At 43.4% G+C, this 21,245-nt stretch overlaps 1 protein-coding gene across 1 annotated transcript in view; it reads right to left on the bottom strand.

The window, feature by feature from the left end:
* Positions 1-300: 300 nt before the first annotated feature.
* The window catches only part of SNX30 (sorting nexin family member 30), a 149,615-nt gene continuing 128,670 nt past the window's right edge, over positions 301-21,245 (bottom strand). The window contains exon 9 of the mRNA XM_077142150.1: positions 301-6,166. Coding sequence (XP_076998265.1) covers positions 6,107-6,166 — 60 coding nt within the window. The 3' untranslated portion in view covers positions 301-6,106. The remainder of the gene's footprint in view (positions 6,167-21,245) is intronic.

Here is a 21,245-nt window from a genome sequence, read left to right as displayed (position 1 = left end):
TTAGCGAGTGGGCGGGGTCCTGCCGAGAGTGTGATTTCAGACTTCAGGTCCCCAGAGCTGAGTGGCAGTGCGTCTGTCCTTTGAGCCCCTGGTTTGTGGTACTTTGTTTCAGCAGCCCTATGAGACTAAGATAGGCCTATAAAAATAGGAAGAATCAAAATAGTTCGAAAGAATTTTTCCTTGTTTCTCTGTACAACTGACTCTTACAGGGAAACATATTGCCCTTCTGAGAAAATAAAGCAGGAAATAAAAGCTCCTTGGTTTACAAAGAGGTACAAATGAGAACATGACTCAGGGTAGAGAAAGCATCTTTTATGGATTTATTGGTCCATTACTTTAAGTTAGTTGAGGTAAAGAAACTTTTTAAAATTTACACACTAATAGTTTATCAAGCAATACAAATCCTTTTTTCTTCAACCTTAAAGTATACTAATCCCATAGTAAACGACAGAATTTTTTTTAATACATACATATATGAAAAAAGGTGGACAAAAACCTTGTGCCAGCATCAGAAATTCAACATAACAACTCTTTTTTCTTTTTTACAGTCTATGGGTTTCATAACAAAGAAAACAGGTGACATCCTTTTTAAAGTTTGGTAGCTTCATGAAACAAAGACTTCAATCTGTAAATAAATCACTTTCTCATCGACACACACTCCTGTAAGCACTTTTTTTTTTCACAGTTTTTTATTTTGGCTTAATGGCAGCATGGATAGAAAATAACACATTTACAAACAGGACTTAATACCTCAGAATGTTTTTTTAAATTTTTAAACATAAAGAATGATCTTTTAAAATAATACAGTCCATAATTTGGACATGACCTAAGCAAAAGTTTTTTTTTCTCTCTCTCTCTCTTCGTGGGAAGTTAAAATACAAGGTAGAAAGTTTGCTGGCAGTTTATTTCATGGGAATATATCAGATATACACCATCTCTCAATGCATTCCCCACTCCCAGAGACTGCGGGGACAGGCACAGAGAAGGACTGGGCGAGACCACATTGGGCGTGCCCGGGGGGAGCGGAGCCGACTGCTGAGATGCTGGTTTGGTATTCAATGAAGGCCCAGCTGACGTAAAACAGGCGTCGCTTTGCCATTTAGGTTCATAGTTTTGTATGCACTCTACTTTCTTCTCTCCTCGTGTCCCTGCTGAGGAAAAGAGTCTCCTTTCCTCCTTCCCTCGTATCCTTTGCCACCTGGAGGCTGGTCCTAGGCCTCAAGCGGGCCTGTCCCAGGGGAGTGTTGACAGGCTTCATTGGCTCTGACTCGGCCGACGCAGAGCCTGGAATCACCTGAGGAGAGGGTGGTGGTGCTGGGAGAGCCGTGGACATGGTCCCGTGCCTCACTGGCTTTAGCAGTAAAAGCTTTGCTGAGATGGACACAATGAGGCAAGCCGACAGTGTGTTCTCGGTTTTTGGAATTCTGGTCTGTGGAGAAGTCCCATCTGAGATGTGCTGCTCGGGTGCTCCCCGCGGGATCTTTAAAAGCTGTTTTGCGGAATCAGAGTAAACCTGGAATACTGTCGTAATCTACAGATTTCTTTGTATCGATGTGATTTGTCAGTGCTGATACCATATCCTCTACAATCAAAAGCATGCCAAAAGGGCACTAAATTTATCTTTTGGGCTTGAAAACCAAAAAAGGCTTTGTGGTCCCTGTGTTTCCTCACATTATAAAAAAATATCATTTGGCAATAGCAATGCTTAGCTTTCTCCCCCCCAAAATGCAGCCCTACTTATGAGCCTCGCTTTCTTGCATGTTTCTTAAGAGGACTGAGGACTGGCAATGCTCTATCTTTAGTATTTGAGCTGAACGACTGATTATATTTCTACAACTCTTTTTACCCAGAATTTTAAAAATACGAGTTGAAGAATAAGGCATATTAGTACATAGTTGACAATTTCTCAAAAAGTAGAATTAGGCTCTTAACAGTCTGGGGCATTTTTAAAATTCTGGATTTGTTGGTTTTCAAGTGCTGAATACACGAAATATTTGTATGAGACAAATACCTTATTGATTTGTTAAAGTTGTTTTTTTCACAGCATTTATTTACAAGCTATCTATTATTGTGAAGACTACCTGGATTACATATTTTTCTGCCACACAGGGAGGGTTAGACAGTCACACCCAGAACTTCAAACACATGTTGCGTGAGAAAGAACAAATACCCTGTAACAAAGCCTCCCAGCAACCCTGTCCTCACTCCAACAGCCCCTGTACCAGCTCCGATCTGTGCGGCCACACGGAGGCCGGACAGCCTTAAGACAAGAAGGTGACAACCTATGGGGCGGTTTGATAAAAAAAAAAAAAAATCAGCTTCCTCTATTGACTGAATTACAAAACCAGGAGAAAGCGGAGAACCACCCCAACCAGCCAGCTCACTCGTACATTTGGCCCAGGGGATGACATTTCCCTCAAATTTACCGGTAAATGTCATCTGCCCTGCAAGTGGAGAAAACAGAAGCGAGAGGGCATGTCAATCCCGTGTCATCTTGAGGGCTTTTGAAGATGAATAAGCAGACCCAGATTCCCAACAGATTTTTGTCAATGAGGCGGCCAAGGCCACTTTACACCCCAGCCATATAATTAGATTACCCAGCTTCTCCAGGCCCGCAAAGTGGGTGTCTGGGGGAGACAGGGTTCAGGGTTGGGGTGCTCCACCCAGCCCAAGGCAGCCCATCCTCTGCAAGGAGGAAACCCCAGAGGGAAGGAAACCAGCAACCCCATCCAGCTGGTCCTGCCTCGCCGCATCCCAAGCCGCAAAGGGATGGGGCCCACCAAAACCCAGAGGCCGCCCTGCACTGGCTCCCCCTCCTCTCTCAGCAGCTCAGGACAGGTGCTCCATCCTGCAGTCCCACGGCCGGCGCCCGAGCGCCGTGATCTCAGTGGTGAGACCCTGTCACCCAAGCGACATCCTCAGCCATCAGGCCCTCCTCAAAAGCAGAGCTTCCTGTCGTCCCATCACAAAAGGCCTCCTCGCAGGGCCTGAGCGGCGGGAGGGCATTCATTTCCTCTCCGGTGGAGGGACACCTGAGAGGACACCCAGACACATTCGATTCGAGGACATCTAGGACACTGTCTGGGTGGGGCTCAATTCTGGCATGAAAACCGACTTGCCTAACATTCACCCAAATCCCCGGGGTTGTGCTGGTGTTTGTTAGTTCAGCTAAAGAAAGGGGTCTAGGGAGCTCAGTGGGAGCACGGTAGAATAGCGAGCCAATGGTTTCCATAACTGCACTTCTCTAATTTCACCAGGAAGCACTATAATAATGCCTCATGAAGGGATAAAACCCAACCCTAAGCCCAGCTGTGTAACATGTTCCCTCATAATTTCGGAGCAGTGGTTCCTTGCCTGGGGCAGAGTAGCCTAGAACCTTCTTATAGATCCTCTGCCTGCTACAAGTCACAACCGCTCTCTTAAAATAGAATCTGTGTTTCTAAAGTCCGTTTAACCTGGATTTCAAACTTTCCATTCCACCCCCTTGCAAGGTACTACACTCAAGCCTCAAAACCTGTCCGAGCTCCATCTGCCTGAGGTTAAGGCGGCCCTTGAGGAAAAATCTGGAAAATAAATATGAGAGAGGAGCCGGGGATGTTAGGACCATAACTTAGCAGGGTCAAGGACAGGGGTGGGGTGGGGTGCCATCTTGACTGGGAATCACCTTTGTGCTGACAAGATGGAGAGGCAAGTGCTTGGGCAGGCTGCCCTCAGGGGTCCGAGAGGCTGTGGGGCTGGAGATCCTCCCTCACCGTCCACTGTCCCCTTCCCTCTGGGTCAGCCTCCCTGCGTCAGATGCCAGCCTGGAAGGGGCAGTGTCCCTTCTCCAGAAAGACCACCTCTCCAAGGAAGTTGGTAAGTTACCCTTGTTTTCTGGGCTCTGCTGCGTCTTATTTCAGCCCTTTCTTTGATGTCTTAAAGCCAGGGACCTAACACAGGGACCAAAACAGGCAGAGACAGAATCCTAGGGGCCTGGATTCCTTCAGAGTCACTCTTCTGTGCCCTGCCTCAAATAGTGAGAGGGGAAGGGCTGTGTCCCCCACTTCCTTTCCCACATCTCCTTCCTAAGGCACCTGATGATGTTTTGGAAAGCTGCCTTCTTTCTCAACTAGTCATTACACAGGAATGTTCCTGGGCTTTGGCAACCAGCAGGTGTGACTCTTGCCCCAGCTCTTTCCATGCATGCATTACACCGGGTAACATCTGTGAAGCGCACATTCCACAAGGGGAGGCCTCAGACGTACATTCCAAAGACGGGCACCCACTGCAGGTCAGAGGATCCCTGGGGCTGCCCGTCAGGGTGGACCCAGGCACCCAGGCCCACGCTGTGCCGGGCTCAGAGGGAAACCCTGCCAGGCTGGCCACCACTGGAAATGGACACTCTGCTCTTTCTTGCTGGACCATTTCTCATTGTACCAAACCGACAATTCACATTGAAGGATTTGGGGATGGCACAAAAGGGGGCTTACAGCACAGGCAAGTACCAGGAGATGTAAAAATTATCATGCACATTGTGACTTTTTCCAAACATAATGAAGCAGAACCAAGCTGTTGGGTGGCGTCTAACTGCTGCCCCAACAGCAGCTGGCACGACAAGGTCAGTGTCACAATTAGAGATGGAAATTTCAACAGACTGCATGTTGACCAGAATTTACACACTGGCTTGTGTATAAGCCTTAGCACAGCTGTGTCACTTGGGGGGAGAAAAAAACAAAAACTACTGCTTATTTGAGGCTCAGATTTATCACTTCATAGGATGAAATATTCTTCCATAGATGAAAGACTACAAACATGACATAGCTTCATTTCAAGAGGGGACAAAAAAGGAGAGTTAGGAGATAGATCATTTTTGCCTATTAGTTTTTTGTGCTGATTTTTAAAATTAAATCTTCTAGCAGTTTGAAACGAAAACTTTGGATGCGGCAAGAAATCTCCAGGGATTTGTTTGCAAACTGTGGAGATCTGGAGATTTCAGCCTAACCAGAGGAAAGAATTTGCTGTCATACTTGTTATCTTAGAGGCCCATCCAGAGACTGACTTTTTTCCCCGACCAAGGAATATGAAGGGTTAAAGCACTTCATGTAGAACATTCACATTTAGTTTACAAATTCACTACTTGACATTCCAGCCTCTCACCAAAGTTGCCCAAACATTCTGAGGATGTGGTAGGAAGTATCCAACAAGGTATTTTTGGTGAGGTAAAGGCGAACTGCACAAAGCAGGTGCTGGAGGAGGGGCTGGTAACCTACTCTCACTTCAAGACAACACATAATCCTGCACAGTCTAATCCCTACTCTGATGACATTGAACAAGCCAAAGAAAAACATTGAAGAATGTCCCAGAGAAAATTGCACCTTTTTTCACTGAACACAAACACAGTTTCCAATCTATTGCATTCTAGTGTCAGAAAAAAAGTCGAGGGCACATTCCCCTTAGCTTCCCGATGCGTCACGTGTGGATGAGAACGCTGGCTTGCATGCTCAAGGGTGAATGCACAGAGACACTGGGCAGATTGAAATGACACATGAACCAGAAAACAACAAACAGGAGTCATCATAGGCAGGGTGCAGGCCGCGGTCGCAGCTGTAGGCCACTGGACAGTCCGGATTTTCCATGGAAGTGCTAGCACCTACTTCTGGACTGAGACAAGTCAGCACCCGCAGAGGACAATTCCAGAGCCACGGTGTAGCCACAGGAGGCAACGGCTGCCTTCCATTCTCTGTCCTGAGACCTAGGCCCTGGATTCTCTCCTGTAACAGCTGTCTTCCAAGAGGAACCTGGAATGGGGTGTCAGAACGCTGGCGGAGGGGCGTCTCAACCCTCAGTTTCAAATCTTCTTAGCGTTCCCTTTAACAGGCTCCTTCACTACACAGAGGTTTGCTTCTTTTTGCTGAGAGATGATTTACAGACAGCCTCACGACTCCACCAAGGAATAAATACTCATTGAAAACAACTGTGAGATGAAGGGGAGGGGGAGGAACACACGAAGGAGAGGTGTTTCTCTGGTGGTTTTCCCAGCGCCATCCCTCTCGGGCACTGCACAACAGTTCAGTTCAGGGTGCTGTGCCCTGGGTTGGTAGAAGAGTCTCTGTCCCAAGAAGGGAATTTATTTGGCTTCTTGTTTCTCCTGTAGCAATGGAATAATTGACTCCCACGCCATGAGGCACTGAAATGACAACACACACATAGTATCAACAGCAAGTGTTAGATTTGGGGGTCAGCTTCTTAATTCTGATCTACAGTCTCACTGCCAATCCTGCTGGGTCACCTATGTCTAAAGACGCCTACATGGGTTATCCAGAGGTGTGATAAACAGGGCAGGTAAGAGGTGCTTGTTTTGAAAGCATGGCCCCTATCTCAACACGAGGCAGCAGTGTCTCTATAACAGACAAATGCTTTCATGTTAGTCCATAGCCTGTATCCAGTGAGTGGAAATGTAGCTACTGGAAGAAATTCCCTTCAAAAGGCAGAGGAGGGACCAGGCCGCCAAGCCTTGATGAGGTCCTTGTAGATCCCGAGCCCGAATGGTGACAAGAAACCAGGTGTGGGTTGTACCCGCACAGGGCTGTCAGCCTTAATTGGAATGGGTCAGCCACCTAATTCACAGGAAGGTGGAACACCTGCTCCTCCTCGCCAGCCCCAGATGTGTTTAACTCAGCCACTCCTGGATCGTCCAGAAGGGAGAATGGAGGAAGGGACCCAACATTTATTGAGTTTACAATGTCCCAAACATTGTTAGGTATTTTACATTCATTATCACCAGTCCTTACTGTTCCACGCAGTGAGATTATTATTTATTATGCATACATTTTAAAGATGGGAAAAACAAACCCCAGAGAGGTGAAACAGCTAGTGAGTGGCAGAGCCCATGATTCCCAAACTAATGCTCCTTTAGGACACCTGTCTCCCTCCATCACAAGTCCTTGTGGGAGGCTGAGAGCTTAGGAGACTCCGGCATTCTCCTCCTGGAGCACCAGCTGAGCAGAAAAGAGCCTACCTTTGAGCACTCTCTTGCATGAAGACAAGGTCAGAAGAACCACATTAAGTCTTGCTCAGAAGCAAGCAAGGGCGCAGGAGGACTCTTCTGAGTCACCTGGGGAGAAGTTCTGAGGGGGTGAGAGTTTCTGGGTGGCCAGAAAGGGGAGTGGCAAAATCACTCCCTGCTTTCTCTGAGGCTGGAGGAAAAACCGTGCTCTACATATTTGCTTAAGGAAAAGAGAATTTACTGTCATGTTAAAAAAAAAAAAAAAAAAAGAGTGGGTGGGAGGAGGTCCAAGTGTTTGATAAATATCATCAGATTTCCATGTCTCAGGAAGATTCTTCTCACGTGGCTGCTCCAGGCTGACTTGCCCCTCAGGGCTGTCTTTAGCTCAGAGCCAGTGTGAGCAAATGAATACTCTTTTAAATGCAACGAATACATTGTATTTAAAATGGGGATAGAGAATTGAAAAAAATCCAACAGCAAGGATATTGGGCTGGATCCTGGCAGGTGCTTGGGTTACAGAACATCAAGGAATTTGCCTCTGGTGAGGGACCTAGTGCAGGGTCCCATGGCACTCTAAGTCCTGCTCTCTCCTTAGGCTGTCATCTCAGATCTAGATGGTTCCTTCTATGTCTGCATTGAGGAACCAAAGCCAGTCCAGCTTTCCTTTTTTGTTGTTTTTTTTTTTTGTTTTTTTCACATGGGCAGGCACCGGGAATCAAACCCGAGTCCTCAGGCATGGCAGGCAAGCACTCTTACCTGCTGAGCCACCGTGGCCCGCCCCAGCTTTCCTTTTGGTCCTCAAATGTGCCAAGCTCTTTGCTACCTCAGAGCCCTCACATATGCTATTCCCTTTGCCTGGAATGCTTGTCCCCCAAGTCATCGTATCTGAGGCTCAGATTAAAACTTATTTTCTCAGATTTTTCTGCCCACTCCCTCTGCTCCCTTTTTGCCCCTAATCTAGATTATACCCTTTCTTATTCTCTCCCACGAGCCTATGTTCTTTTCCTTTCAGAATCATCTCACTCTTGAAGTTGTGGGATTCTGCAATCAATGCGAACCCTACAGTAGATTGCAGTTTCTATATGGGCAAGAGTCCTTCCACTTTGTTTGTCAATGCATACCCACGGCCCTGCACACAGCAGGTACACAGAAAGTGTTTGATGAATGAATGTAGGCGCCAAGACTAGACCCTAAGACCAGAGCTTGTTTGTGGTATAGTAGGAACACTATGAAATGTAGACATAAGATCTGGGTTCAAGTCCTAGGACCAGTGACTTGGAACCACTGGGGAGGACACTGACGGAGACTTCTGACCTCCTCGGCTTTGGAGCGTGGGAAGGTCCGAGCCAGCGGAGGGAGGTGAGGGGAACTGGGGGGAAGGAACACTTACTGAGTGTCTGCCTGGGCCAGGCACCCCTGGGCACTCACACGTGCATTATTTCATTGTCTTTCACACTCACTCCATGGAGAAGGGCTGCTCCCATTTCACAGATAAAGAACTAGAAACTCAGACAGGCGCCCTGCCTAAGGGCTCAGTAAGCAGAGGTGCGAGGCCCTGACCTCACACAGGATTGCTCTCCTCAACTCGTGCAGGCAGGACGGTCCGAGGCTGCGAGGCCCCCATCCCCCCCAGTCACTGACGGTGCTGGGAGGGGAACCATTCAGACCAGCAGACCCAGCAGGCCTGAGTGCCCATCCTAAGCCATCTACTCACAAGCTGGGTGGTCCTGGGCAGAGTTTTAGAACCTTGCTAATCCTCTGTTTCCTCTGCTTTACACTGAGAATCATAAAGCCCACTTACCAGTGTTTTGATGAGGCTTAAATTTAATCACAGGCAGAGCCTCCTGTCCATTGCCAGCCCAGACACACAGTGGGTGCTCCATAAAAACCGTACTGGAGGAATGAGGAGGGAATGGCAGAACCTACTTTTCTCCCAAAAGCAGTGAGGAGCCAGACAGAATGCTATCCAAATAAGTGCTCTGGGGATCCAGAGACCAGGGGAGTTCAATACAACATCCAGGGGATACGGGACGAGGAGACGGAGAAACCGTGGTCAGAGGCTGTGAGTAATCCTGTGGGTGGCTCCTGGCGCCCAGCACCCCCCTCAACCCCCCACCCCGCATCGAAGGGAAGCAGAGGCGGGTGGCTCAGCCCCTGCCTGACGGGCAGCTGCAGACTGGAAAGGCTGTGGGAGTTCTCTGCTCCAGGCACAGAGGAGGACACAGGCCAGCACTGAGCCAGATATTGGCTAGTGAAGTTAGAACCTGGGATCCCACAGTTTCACCCGCTCCCAGTGAGACACCACCTGGCAACAAACATTGTTTTCTCGAAGTCAGAGGTGGAACTGGCAAAGAGCCATAAAAGCCTGACAGTGTAGGGCTAAGGGGAAGAGGTAGCGGAAAACCGCCATCTGCTGGGCAGACCGGAAAGTGCAGCTTGGTGACGCAGAAGAGGGGATAAAAAAAGGGGGTGGGGTGGGGCTTTCCGGAGTCTTTCCTGAGCATCTCCCAGAGCCCTTCGGATCTGGCCTATGCCCCTGCACGGGCACCTGGTCCTGTTTGGCCTTGGAAATACTGGTCAACCAACTGTCAAAGAAGAAAACACTAATACAAACCCAGTCAACAACAAAATCGAGACAGGAGAGAAACCAACCTTCAGAGTAAATACATCAAGATATCAGATGGCCAGATGTCAGCAAAAAAACCACAAGGCATACTACAACATGGAAAAATATGGCCCTGTCAAAGGAACAAATTAAAGAGTCAGAGGAGATACTGAATTGGGAAAAACTAATCAAACATATTCAAACAAATCTCCAAAATCAATTCAAGGAGATGGCAAAAGATATAAGGCACTAAAAAGACACTGGGGGAGCATAAAGAAGAATTTGAAAGCATACAAAGAAAAATAACATCTATGGAAATGAAATACACAATGGGTACAAATAAAAATACACTAGAGACACACAATAGCAGATTTGAAGAAGCAGAAGAAAGGATCGGCAAGGTAGATGACAGAGCATGCAAATTTGAATAGATAGAGAAAAGAATGGGAAAATGTGAGCAAGGTTCTCAAGGAAATGACAGCAACATGAAGTGCAGAAATGTAGGCACCATGGGTGTCCCAGAAAGAGAAGAGGAGGGAAAAGGGCCAGGAAGACTATTCAAGGAAATAATGGCTGAAAATTTCCCAACCCTTATAAAAGATATAAATACGCAAATCCAAGAAGCCCAACATACCTCAAACAGAATAAATCTGAATACACCTATTCAAAACACATACTAATCAGACTGTCAAACGCCAAAGAGAAAGAGAATTTTGAAAGCAGCAAAAGAAAAGCAATTCACCACGCATGAGGCAAGCCAAATAAGATTAAGTACTGATTTCTCATCAGACACCATGGAGATGAGAGAGCAGAGGTATGATATATTTCAGGTATTGAAAGAGAAAAATTCCCAGCCAAGAATTCTTTGTCTGGGAAAGCTATCCTTCAAAAGTGAGGGAGAGTTTAAAATATTCACAGCTAAAGAGGAGCTGACAGTTCTTTAACAAGGTATCTGCCCTACAAGAACTACTCAAAGGAGTTCTACTGGCTGAAAAGACAGGAGAGAGAGGCTCAGAGGAGAGCACACAAATGAAGGTTATCAGTAAGGATAACTATAAGCATAACAAGGGGAAAAACAGAAATGAAAAATGAAAGCCAAAGGATAAAAATGGTTGAAGTAAATACTGCCTTACAGTAATAACACTGAACATTAATGGATTAAACTCCCCAATCAAAAGACAAAGACTCACAGAATGGATTAAAAAAAAATCTATCAATATTCTATCTACAAGAGACTCACCTTGAATCCAAAGATGCAAATAGGTTGAAAATGAATGGATGGAAAAAAGATATTTCATGCAAGCAATAACCAAAAAAAAAAAAAAGCTGGGGTAGCTATACTAATATCAGACAAAATAGACTTTAAATGCAAAAACATTATAAGCGATAAACAATGACATTACATAGTAATAAGCAGGGCAACTCACCAAGAAGAAATAATACTCATAAATATCTATGCACCTAATCAAGGTATCCTAAAATACATGAGGCAAACACTCTGTGCTGCCCTGAATCTATTATGTACCCCAGAAAAGCCATGCTTTAAACCTGATGCAATCTTGCAGGGACAGCCATTTCTCTTAATCCTGATTCAACATGTAGGGCTGATACTCTTTATTAGATTATCTCTACAGCAATGTGACACACCCAATTCTGGTTATGACCTTTTAATTAGATGGAGATGTGACTCCACCCTTTCAAAGTGAGTCCTGATTAGGTTACTAGAGTCCTTTATAAGAGAAAACATTTTGGAGAGAGCTTAGAGCTGACACAGATGCTGACATTTGAAGAACAGAGACACAGATGTCTGGAGATGCCTGGAGCCCAGCAGAAGTTGCCGTGTGCCTTCCCATGAGAGTTTAAGCAAGCCAGAACCTGGAGAGAGCCAAGGAAAGCAAAAAGCAGTAAGCCAGCCCCAGAGAAGCAAAGTGAGGAACCCCCACAGGAACACAGGCTGAAAGCAATGAATCCAGGAGCAAGGGACCAGCAGATGCCAGCAACTAACTACCCAGTTGACAGAGGCATTCCTGACCCTTCAGCCTTCTTTGAATTAAGTTATCTATCCCTGGATACCTTAGTTTAGATATTTTTATAGGCTTAGAACTTTATAAAAACCATGTTTCTGGTATACTGCATTCCAGCTGCTTAACAAACTAATACACACTGGCAAAACTGAAGGGAATTATAGATGTCTCTACAACAGTAGTTGGAGACTTTGACACACTGCTCTCATCAATAGAGAGATTATCTAAAGAGAGGTTCATTAAGGAAACAAAAGAACTTAAATATTATGATACATGAACTAGACCTAACAGATATATACAGAACATTGCAACATAAAACAGCAAGATATACGTTCCTCACAAATACTCACAGAACATTCTCCAGGATAGATCACATGCTGGGGCACAGCACCGGTCTCGATAAACTTAAAAAGACTGAAATAATACAAAGCACTTTCTCTGATCATAATGGAATGAAGCTGGAAATCAATAACAGGTGGAGGACTGGAAAACGCACAAATATATGGAAGTTAACAACCCACTCTCAAACAATCAGTGGGTCAAAGAAGAAATTGAAAGAGAAATCAGTAAATATCTTGGGATGAATGAAAGCGAGAACACAGCATCTTACGGGATGCAGTGAAGGCAGTGCTGAGGAAGAAAAGGCTAAAATCAAAGACCTAACTAAACACCTGGAGAAACTAGAGAAACAACAGCAAACTAATCCCAAAGCAAGGAGAAAGAAAGAAATAACAAAGATAAGAAATAAATGAAATGGAGAAAAAACCCAAGAGAATCTATAAAACCAAAAGTTCGTTCTTTGAGATCAATATAATTGACAAACCCTTGGCTAGACTGACAAAGTCAAAGAAGAGAGATGATGCAAATACATAAAATCAGAAATAAGAGGGGGTCATTACCACTGACCCAATAGAAATAAAAAGATTATAAGATATTATGAACAATCATGTGCCAATAAATTAGACAATGTAGATGAAATGGATGATTTTCTAGAAATACACGAACAACTTACACTGCCTCAAGAAGAAAGAGAAAACCTTGACAAATCACTCACAAGTAAACAGAGTGCATGAGTCAACAAAAACCTCCTGGAAAAAGAAAAGCCCAGAACTAGATGGCTTCACAGGTGAATTCTACCAATCATTCCAAGAAGAATTAATACAAATCCTGCTCAAACTCTTTCAAAAACTCTTTTAAAGAGGACAGAACACTACATCATTCATTTTACGAACCAGCATCACCTAAATACCGAAGTCTAATAGAGATACTACAGAGCAATCTCTCTAACGCATATAGATGCAAAATACTCAATGAAATACTTGCAAATTGAATCCAACAGCACATTAAAAGAATGATACACCATGACCAAGTGGGTTTTATTCCAGGTATTCAAAGGTGGTCCAACACAAGAAAATCTATTAATGTAAAACAGCACATTAACAAATCTAAGGGTAAAATTGATTGATGAAGAAAAGGCATCTGACAACATCCAGCATCCTTTCTTGACAAAAACACTTCAAATGGTAGGAATAGAAGGAAACCTCCTCAACATAATATGGGCATGTATGAAAAACCCACTGCCAACTCAGTGGTAAGAGATGGAAAGCGTTCCCTCTAAGACTGAGAACAAGATAAGGATGCCTGCTATCATCACTGCTATGCACATTGGGCTAGAAGTTCTATCTGGAGTAATTAGGCAAGGAAAAGAAAAAAAGGCTTCCGAATTGGAAAGGGAGAAGTGAAATTTTCACTATTTACAGATGATATGATCCTATATTTAGAAAGTCCCAAAAAATCTACATAAAGCTACTAGAGCTAATAAACAAGCTCAGCAAAGTGACAGCATGTCAGATAACACGCAAATATCAGTAGTGCTTCTATACACTAGTAATTAGCTAACCAAGGAGGAAATCAAGAAAAAAAGTCCATTTACAATAGCAACTAAAAGAATAAAACGTCTAGGAACAAACTTAACCAAAGATGTTAAAGGCCTGATATTTAGAAAACTACAAAACATTGCTAAAAGAAATGAAAGAAGACCTAAATAATTGGAAGGACATTCCATGTTCATGGATTGGATGGCTAAATGTCATTAAGATGTCAATTTTATACAGAGTAAACAATAATATGGCCCATATTTTAAAACTTCAACTTCTGTGTGAGATCAAAGGTAAAGATGTTTATTTGGTGAGAAAATTAAATTTTGGTAGCACATTATGTAATTTAACTTGTATGGTCAGTTTATTCAAATACCATAATTATATGGAATCTTGAATAGGGTGGGAGATCTTGTTAGTTTGTACAGACTGGTGTGATGCCTCAATGCATCCCAGTGTGATTTGGGCAGAGAATAAAAGGGTGTTTGCAGAGTCCCTTGGGAGACTGGGAAGAAAGGAGGAAATGCTAAATTTCCCCACCTGGGAAATTCCTGATATTCTCACAAGCAGTGGGGAAAATCCATTCAATAGGTTGTGCCCTCAATCTTGGCGTTCACCCCTATTAAACTTATTCCTGCAAAGAAGAAGCTAAGCCTACTTATAATTATGCCTAAGAGTCACCCCAGAGACCCTCTTTTATTGCTCAGATGTGGTCTCTCTTTCTCTAAGCAACTGGGCAGTTGAACTCACTGCCCTCCCTTCTATGTGGGACATGACTTCCAGGGGTTTACATCTCCTTGGAATGTGGGACAGGACTCCAGGGATGAGCTGGGACCCGGCATTATGGGACTGAAGAAGCCTTCTTGACCAAAGCGGGGAAGGAAGAAATGAGACAAAATAAAATCTCAGTGGCTGAGAAATTTCAAACAGAGACAGGAGATTATTCTTATGTATTATATAGATATCCCTTTTTAGTCTGTGATGTATTGGAGTGGCTAGAGGGATGTACCTGCAACTGTTGAGCTGTATTCCAGTAGCCTTGATTCTTGAAGATGGTTGTATAACTATATAGCTTTTATAATGTCACCATGTGATTTGAGAACCTGTGTCTGATGCTCCCTTTACCCAGGGAATAGACAGATGAGTGAAAAACTAAAGACAAATAAATAAATAAATAATGGGGTGGGGGGGGATAAAGGGTAAAAAAAAATTGGGTAGATTGTAATACTAGTGGTCAATGACAGGAGGGGTAAGGGGTATGAGTTGTATGAGCTTTTTTTTTTCCTTTCTATTTCTTTTTCCGGAATGATGCAAATGTTCTAAAAATGACTATGGTGATGAGTACACAACTATGTGATGACATTGTGAACCACTGATTGTATACTTTGGATGGACTGTATGTTTGTGAATCTATCTCAATAAAAATATTAAAAGAAAAAAAACAAGAGGGCAAAAAAATGTCAACTCTATCTGTGTTGGTTTGAAAGGATGTACGTACCCTTGAAAAGTCAGGTTTTAATCAAAATCCCATTTCATAAAGGCAGAATAATCCCTATTCAATACTGTATGAAATGAGATCATCTCCCTGGAGATGTAACCCAATTGAGAGTGGTTGTTAAATTGGATTAGGGGAGGCATGTCTCCACCCATTTGGGTGGGTCTTGATTGGTTTATTGGAAGTCCTATAAAAGAATAAACATTTTTGTAGGAGCCAAAGGTTAAAACAAGACCTGCAGGTTTTGTTGGGAGCAGCTGGCCTCGGGATGGCAGCAGTAAATTGTGGAGATTGTTATGCAGAGCAGTCTGGGAGGAAGAGGATGTTTACTCCAAATGGTTATGTTAAGTATGAAGGAAGAGAGCACTGAAAAATAAGCTCTCTGTTCTTTCAAGAAATGCATGCATGCCTTTTGTCACCCTGCAGTATTTAAATAGGATCTGGATAAGAATAAAGTTGTCTGAAGTCTGTCTGAAGTAAACTCAAGCTTCAGACCCCCTGAGCCCATCTGTGTCTCTTTCTCTCCTTCTTCCTTTCTTTCTTTCTCATCATTCCTTAATATCCTTCGAGCTCCATTTCAATAGGAAGCAACACATTTTGGAGAATGAAAGAGATTCAGAAAGAGCAGAGAATGCTGTAGTACCAGGAAGCAGAGAGTCCATGAGCCAGTGACCTTTGGAGATGAAGAAGGAAACCGCCTCCCAGGGAGCTTCAGGAAACCGGAAGCCAGGACAGAAAGCTAGCAGATGACACCCTGTTCATCATATGTCCTTCCAGCCAAGAGAGAAACTGTGACTGTGTTCACCATGTGCCTTCTTAGATGAGAGGGAGACCCTGAACTTCATCAGCCTTCTTGAACCAAGTATCTTTCTCTGGATGCCTTTGATTGGACATTTCTATAAACTTACTTTAATTGGGACATTTTCTCAGCCTTAGAACTGTTAACTAGCAACTTATTAAATTCCCCTTTTAAAAAGCCATTCTGTTCCTGTTATACTGCATTCTGGCAGCTAGTAAACTAGAATAAATTTTGGTACCAGGAGTGGGGTGCTGCTGCGGTTTGCAAATACTAAATATGTTGGAATGGCTTTTTAAATGGATAAGGGGAAGAATCTGGAGGAGTTGTGAGGAGCTTGATAGAGAAGGCCTAGAATGTTTTAAAGAGAATCCTTGTAGAAATGTGGACTCTAACCAGGCTCTAGACAGAAATGAGATGTGTATCATTACAGAGTGGAAGGAAGGCAATCCTTGTTTTAAAAAAGCAGATAAGGGCGGGCCACAGTGGCTCAGCAGGTAAGAGTGCTTGCCTGCCATGTCCAAGGACCCGGGTTCGATTCCCGGTGCCTGCCCATGTTAAAAAAAAAAAAAAGCAGATAATCTGGCAAAATTGACTAATGGTTTTGGCTGGAAGGCAGATTTTAAAAGCCATGAACTTGGATATTTGGCAGAAGAGATCTCCAAATTAAATGTCAAAAGTGCAACCTGATTTCTCCTCACAGCTTATAGTGAAATGCAACAGGAAAGAGATAAGTTGAAAACTGAGCTCTTGGTACAAAGAAACCAGAATTTGAAGTTCTGGAAAATTCTGGGCCTCCAGGAAGGGAGGCCCCAGAGAACAGTGCCCCACTTGAGGTCTTGGCCAAATGTGAAACCAGTCAGCCATTTCAGAGAAAGCGAGGACTGGACATGGAGTTATCCAGGAAGGATTTGTGAAAACTCCTTATGTCTGATGGGCATGATCCAACACTACTGCATAGAAAGCCAACAAGAGTGCTTTGGGACCTGTATAAACAGAGCCACTGCCAGTCTAGACTGGGGGGGTTCAGATAAGGGACACACTGGAGGAAAAATAACTTCAGACGTAAAACCATGGAGGCTGAGGTCTGAAGTGAAGAAACCTCGGGCCAGGAGAGCAGACCCACTTGTCCCAAAGGCAGAGGATGGGCCTTCCACCTCATTGCAGTGGAAGAGTCATGCCGCCTCAGGCCTTGGAGAGGGTGAAGCACATTCCCTGGGGTTTGGGGAGAGCCTGGCTGCCACCACATGGAGGGGCTGAGTGTGTGCCCTGAAGATGGCAGAGAGCCCTGGTGCAGCCCTGATGCTTGGAGAGGGTGGAGCTGAGAAAAAGGTGGTCTGCCCAAAGTCCCCCAAGGTTGCATTCAAACTTGAGGCAGGCCATTGTGTAGGCCCTTGGAAAGGGTGGGACTGCCGCGTTAGGAAGCCCTGAAGATGAATGACTCTTAGACTTTGAAATCTAATGGACTTCGCCCTGCAGGTTTTCGAAACAGCTTGGGTCCTATGACCCCTGTGTTCCTTCCTCCCTAAGAAAATACGTATATGTATCCTATGACTCCTTTGTATGTTGGCAGCAAATAACTTGTTCTGAGTTACACGTCCAGAGCCAGAGGAGAATTTTGCCTGAGAAAAAAACCATGCCTGTAATTAACTTTGATAGGAGTTTGTACTGTTTCTAACTTTGTATTTCATTTGTATTGCTACTGAAATGGTTTAAGGATTTCTGATATTCTTATGAGATTAATGTATTTTGTATATGGGATAAATATGTCTTTTTTTAGGGTCCAGAGGGTAGAATGTGCTAGTTTGAAAGAATGTATGTAAAAAAGCCAGGTTTTAATCAAAATCCCATTTCATAAAAGGCAGAGTAATCCCTATTCAGTACTGTATGAAATAAGATCATCTCCCTGGAGATGCAACCCAACCGAGAGTGGCTGTTAAACTGGATTAGGGGAGATGTGTCTCCACCCATTTGGGTGGGTCTTGATTGGTTTACTGGAAGTCCTATAAAAGAGGAAACATTTTGGAGAACGAAAGAGACTCAGAGAGAGCAGAGAATGCTGCAGCACCACGAAGCAGAGAGTTCAAGAGCCAGTGACCTTTGGAAATGAAGAAGGAAAACACCTCCCGGGGAGCTTCATGAAACCAGAAGCCAGGACAGAAAGCTAGCAGATGATGCCTTGTTCGCCATGTGCCCTTCCAGTTGAGAGAGAAGCCCTGACTGCATTTGCCATGTGCCTTCTTACACGAGAGAGAGACCCTGAACTTCACTGGCCTTCTTGAACCAAGGTATCTTTCTCTGGATGCCTTTGATTGGACATTTCTATAGACTTGTTTTAATTGGGACATTTTCTCAGCCTTACAACTGTAAACTAACAACTTATTAAATTCCCCTTTTAAAAAGCCATTCTGTTTCTGGTATATTGCATTCCAGCAGCTAGCAAACTAGAACACTATCCAAATTGATCTACAGATTCAATGCAGTACCAATCAAATTCCAACAGCCTACTTTGCAGAAATGGAAAAGCTAATTATCAAATTTATTTGGAGGGGTAAGGGGCCTTGAATAGCCAAAAACATCTTGAAAAAGAAGAATTAAGTGGAAGGACTCCATCTTGAAAAAGAAGAATTAAGTGGAAGGATTCATACTTCCAGACTTCAAAGCATATTATAAAGCTACAATGGTAAAAAAACAACATGGTACTGGCATAAAGATAGACATACTGACCAATGGAATCAAATTGAGAGTCCAGAAATAGGCCCTCACATCTAGGATCAATTGCTTTTTTTTTTAAACATGGGCATACACTGGGAATTGAACCTGGGTCTCTGGCATCAATTGCTTTTTGACAAAGCTCCCAAGTCCACTCACTTGGTCAGAAGTCTCTTCAATAAATGGTGCTGGCAGAACTGGATATCCATAGCCAAAAGAATGAAGGCGGACCCGTCTCACATTTCATACAAAAATTAACTCAAAATGGGCTGGAGGGAACTGCCTGGGGATGTGGAGCTGTGTTCCTGTAGCCACGTTTCTTGATGATGATTGTATAATGATATAGCTTTCAAAATGTGGCTGTGTGGTTGTGAAAACCTTGTGTCTGATGCTCCTTTTGTCTACCTTGTTGACAGACGAGCAGAACATATGGAATGAAAATGGGTAATAGGGGGAACAGATGTTAAAATAAATTCAGTTTAAAATACTGGTGATCAATGCGGGGGAGGGGTAAGGGGTATGGCATGTAAAATTTTTTTTCTCTGTTTTCGTTTTATTTTTCTGTTGTCTTTTTATTTCTTTTACTGAACTGATGCAAATGTTTTAAGAAATGATCATGATAATGAATATGCAACAACGTGATAATATTGTGAATTACTGATGATATATGTAGAATGGAAGGAGCATATATTCAGAATGTTTGTGTTTCTTTCTTGTTATTTTTTTAAATTAATAAAAAATTTTTAAAAATTAACTCAAAATGGATCAAAGACCTAAATACAAAAAGTCAGCACCATAAAACTCCTAGAAGAAAGTATATGCAAGTATCTTTAAGATCTAGTAGGCAGTGGTTTCTTAGACTTGACAAAGTACAAACACTGAAAGAAAAAAAAACAAAACAGGTAAATGAAACCTCCTCAAAACCAAATTTCTGTGCTTCGGTGAGTTTGACAAAAGGGTGAAAAGGCAGCTGACTCAATGGGAGGAAATGTTTAGAAACTGCATATCTGATAAGCGTTTGAGATCCAGAATATACAAAGAAATCTTACAAGTCAACAATAAAAAGACAAACAACCTACATACAAAATGGGCAAAAGTTATAAATAGACACTTTTCAAAAAGGAAATACAAATGGCTAAAAAAGAAGGACATGAAAAGATGCTCAACTTCACTAGTTATCAGGAAAATGCAAAGAAAAACCAGGGTGAGGAATCTTTTCACATCTACTAGAATGGCCACTATTTAGCAAACAGGAAACTACGAGTGCTGGAGAGGATGTGGAGAAATAGGAGCATTTATTCCCTGCTGGAGGGAAGGGACAACAGTGCACCCACTGTGAAGATGGTTTGGCGGTTCTTCAGGAAGAAGTGCTGTTATGATCCAGCTATCCTGCTCCTAGGTATATACCCAGAAGAACTGAAAGCAGGGATGCAGACAGATATTTGCACACCGATGTTCACAATAGTATTCACAATTGCCAAAAGATGGAAACAACCCAAGTGTCCATCAACCAATAAAAGGATAAAGAAAATGTGGTATATATGTACGATGGAATATTAGTCAACCATAAGAAGGAATGAAGTTTTGACATAGTCTACAATATCAAATGATGATGAACCTTCAAAACATGCTAACTGTAATAAGCCAGACATAACAGGACAAATATTATATTATTCCACTTATTATTAAATACCTAGAATAAGCAAATTTATATAGACAGAGAGTACGTTAGAGGTTATTGAGGTGGGGAGGGGTGAGAGGTTACTGAGGTGGGGAGGGGTGAGGGTGTGGAGAGTTATGACATACAGGGTACAGAATTCCTGCTTGAGGCAATGAGAAAGCTAATGCTACTGAATTGTGCACTTAAAAATGGTTAACATGGCAGAAACAAAACAAAACTATAAATCTGTGTGGAAAAAAGATCATGCCACCTTTCACTTTCCTTCTGAAACAGTCCTTTCTCTACAGCCTGGTAAATAAGGGCTATCCCGTAACTGTTTCCTTAACCCTTCTTCAAATGAACTTGAAAAGATGTCACTGGCGCATTGTGTCTGGCCGGTACCCAGAGTCACCAGAGCCTTCAAAACCAATGGGTTCTTCTAGTTTGGTTTGAGGACATGTTTCTAGAGATGCAGTGGGAGTCCAGTATACAATATTTCTGACAACTTGATTTCAAACGTACAAGTTACTTGTTGAATTGTGATTGGTCCATTCTTCACCTCTAACTTTAGGTATCTAAGAAGCATAAGGATTCATTAACAGATAGGACCCAGAGTTGGGTATACAAGGAGAAAATTTCTATCGAGGAGGCTGGGCTGTAGCTGGATGATAGTCATCTGTATGTGTGTATATATGTGTGTGTAAGTGTGGACATGTGTGTATGCATGCATGTATGTGTGTGTTAGTGGGTGTGCATTGAGAGGACCTAACCTGAGGTCCACAGATCACAGGGATCCATCAATAAAACTGTTTTTTGGTAGAACTGCTTTCCTTTGTAATCTTTCGTACCTTTATATTACTTATGTAACAACAGTGTTCTGATAAGAGGTCCAAGGCTCCACCAGACAACCACAGGAGTCCATGGCCCAGTGAAAGGTAAGAGCCTAGGTTTGCAGACCCCGAGGCAGCTAAAAGTGACCCCAAAGCCTCCACAAAACAACAGCGTCCCTGTGTGGAAGGTACGACCCTTCTGGGAAACAGCTTGCTGCCCAGGACCAAAGAGGATGGAAGACAAAACCTGCCTCTCCATCA

This window comes from Tamandua tetradactyla, chromosome 2 (assembly GCF_023851605.1).
Source record: "Tamandua tetradactyla isolate mTamTet1 chromosome 2, mTamTet1.pri, whole genome shotgun sequence".
Classification (NCBI taxonomy): Eukaryota; Metazoa; Chordata; class Mammalia; order Pilosa; family Myrmecophagidae; genus Tamandua; species Tamandua tetradactyla.
The sequence above is the reverse complement of the archived record's forward strand: the minus strand, read 5'-3'. Positions and strand labels throughout refer to the sequence as shown.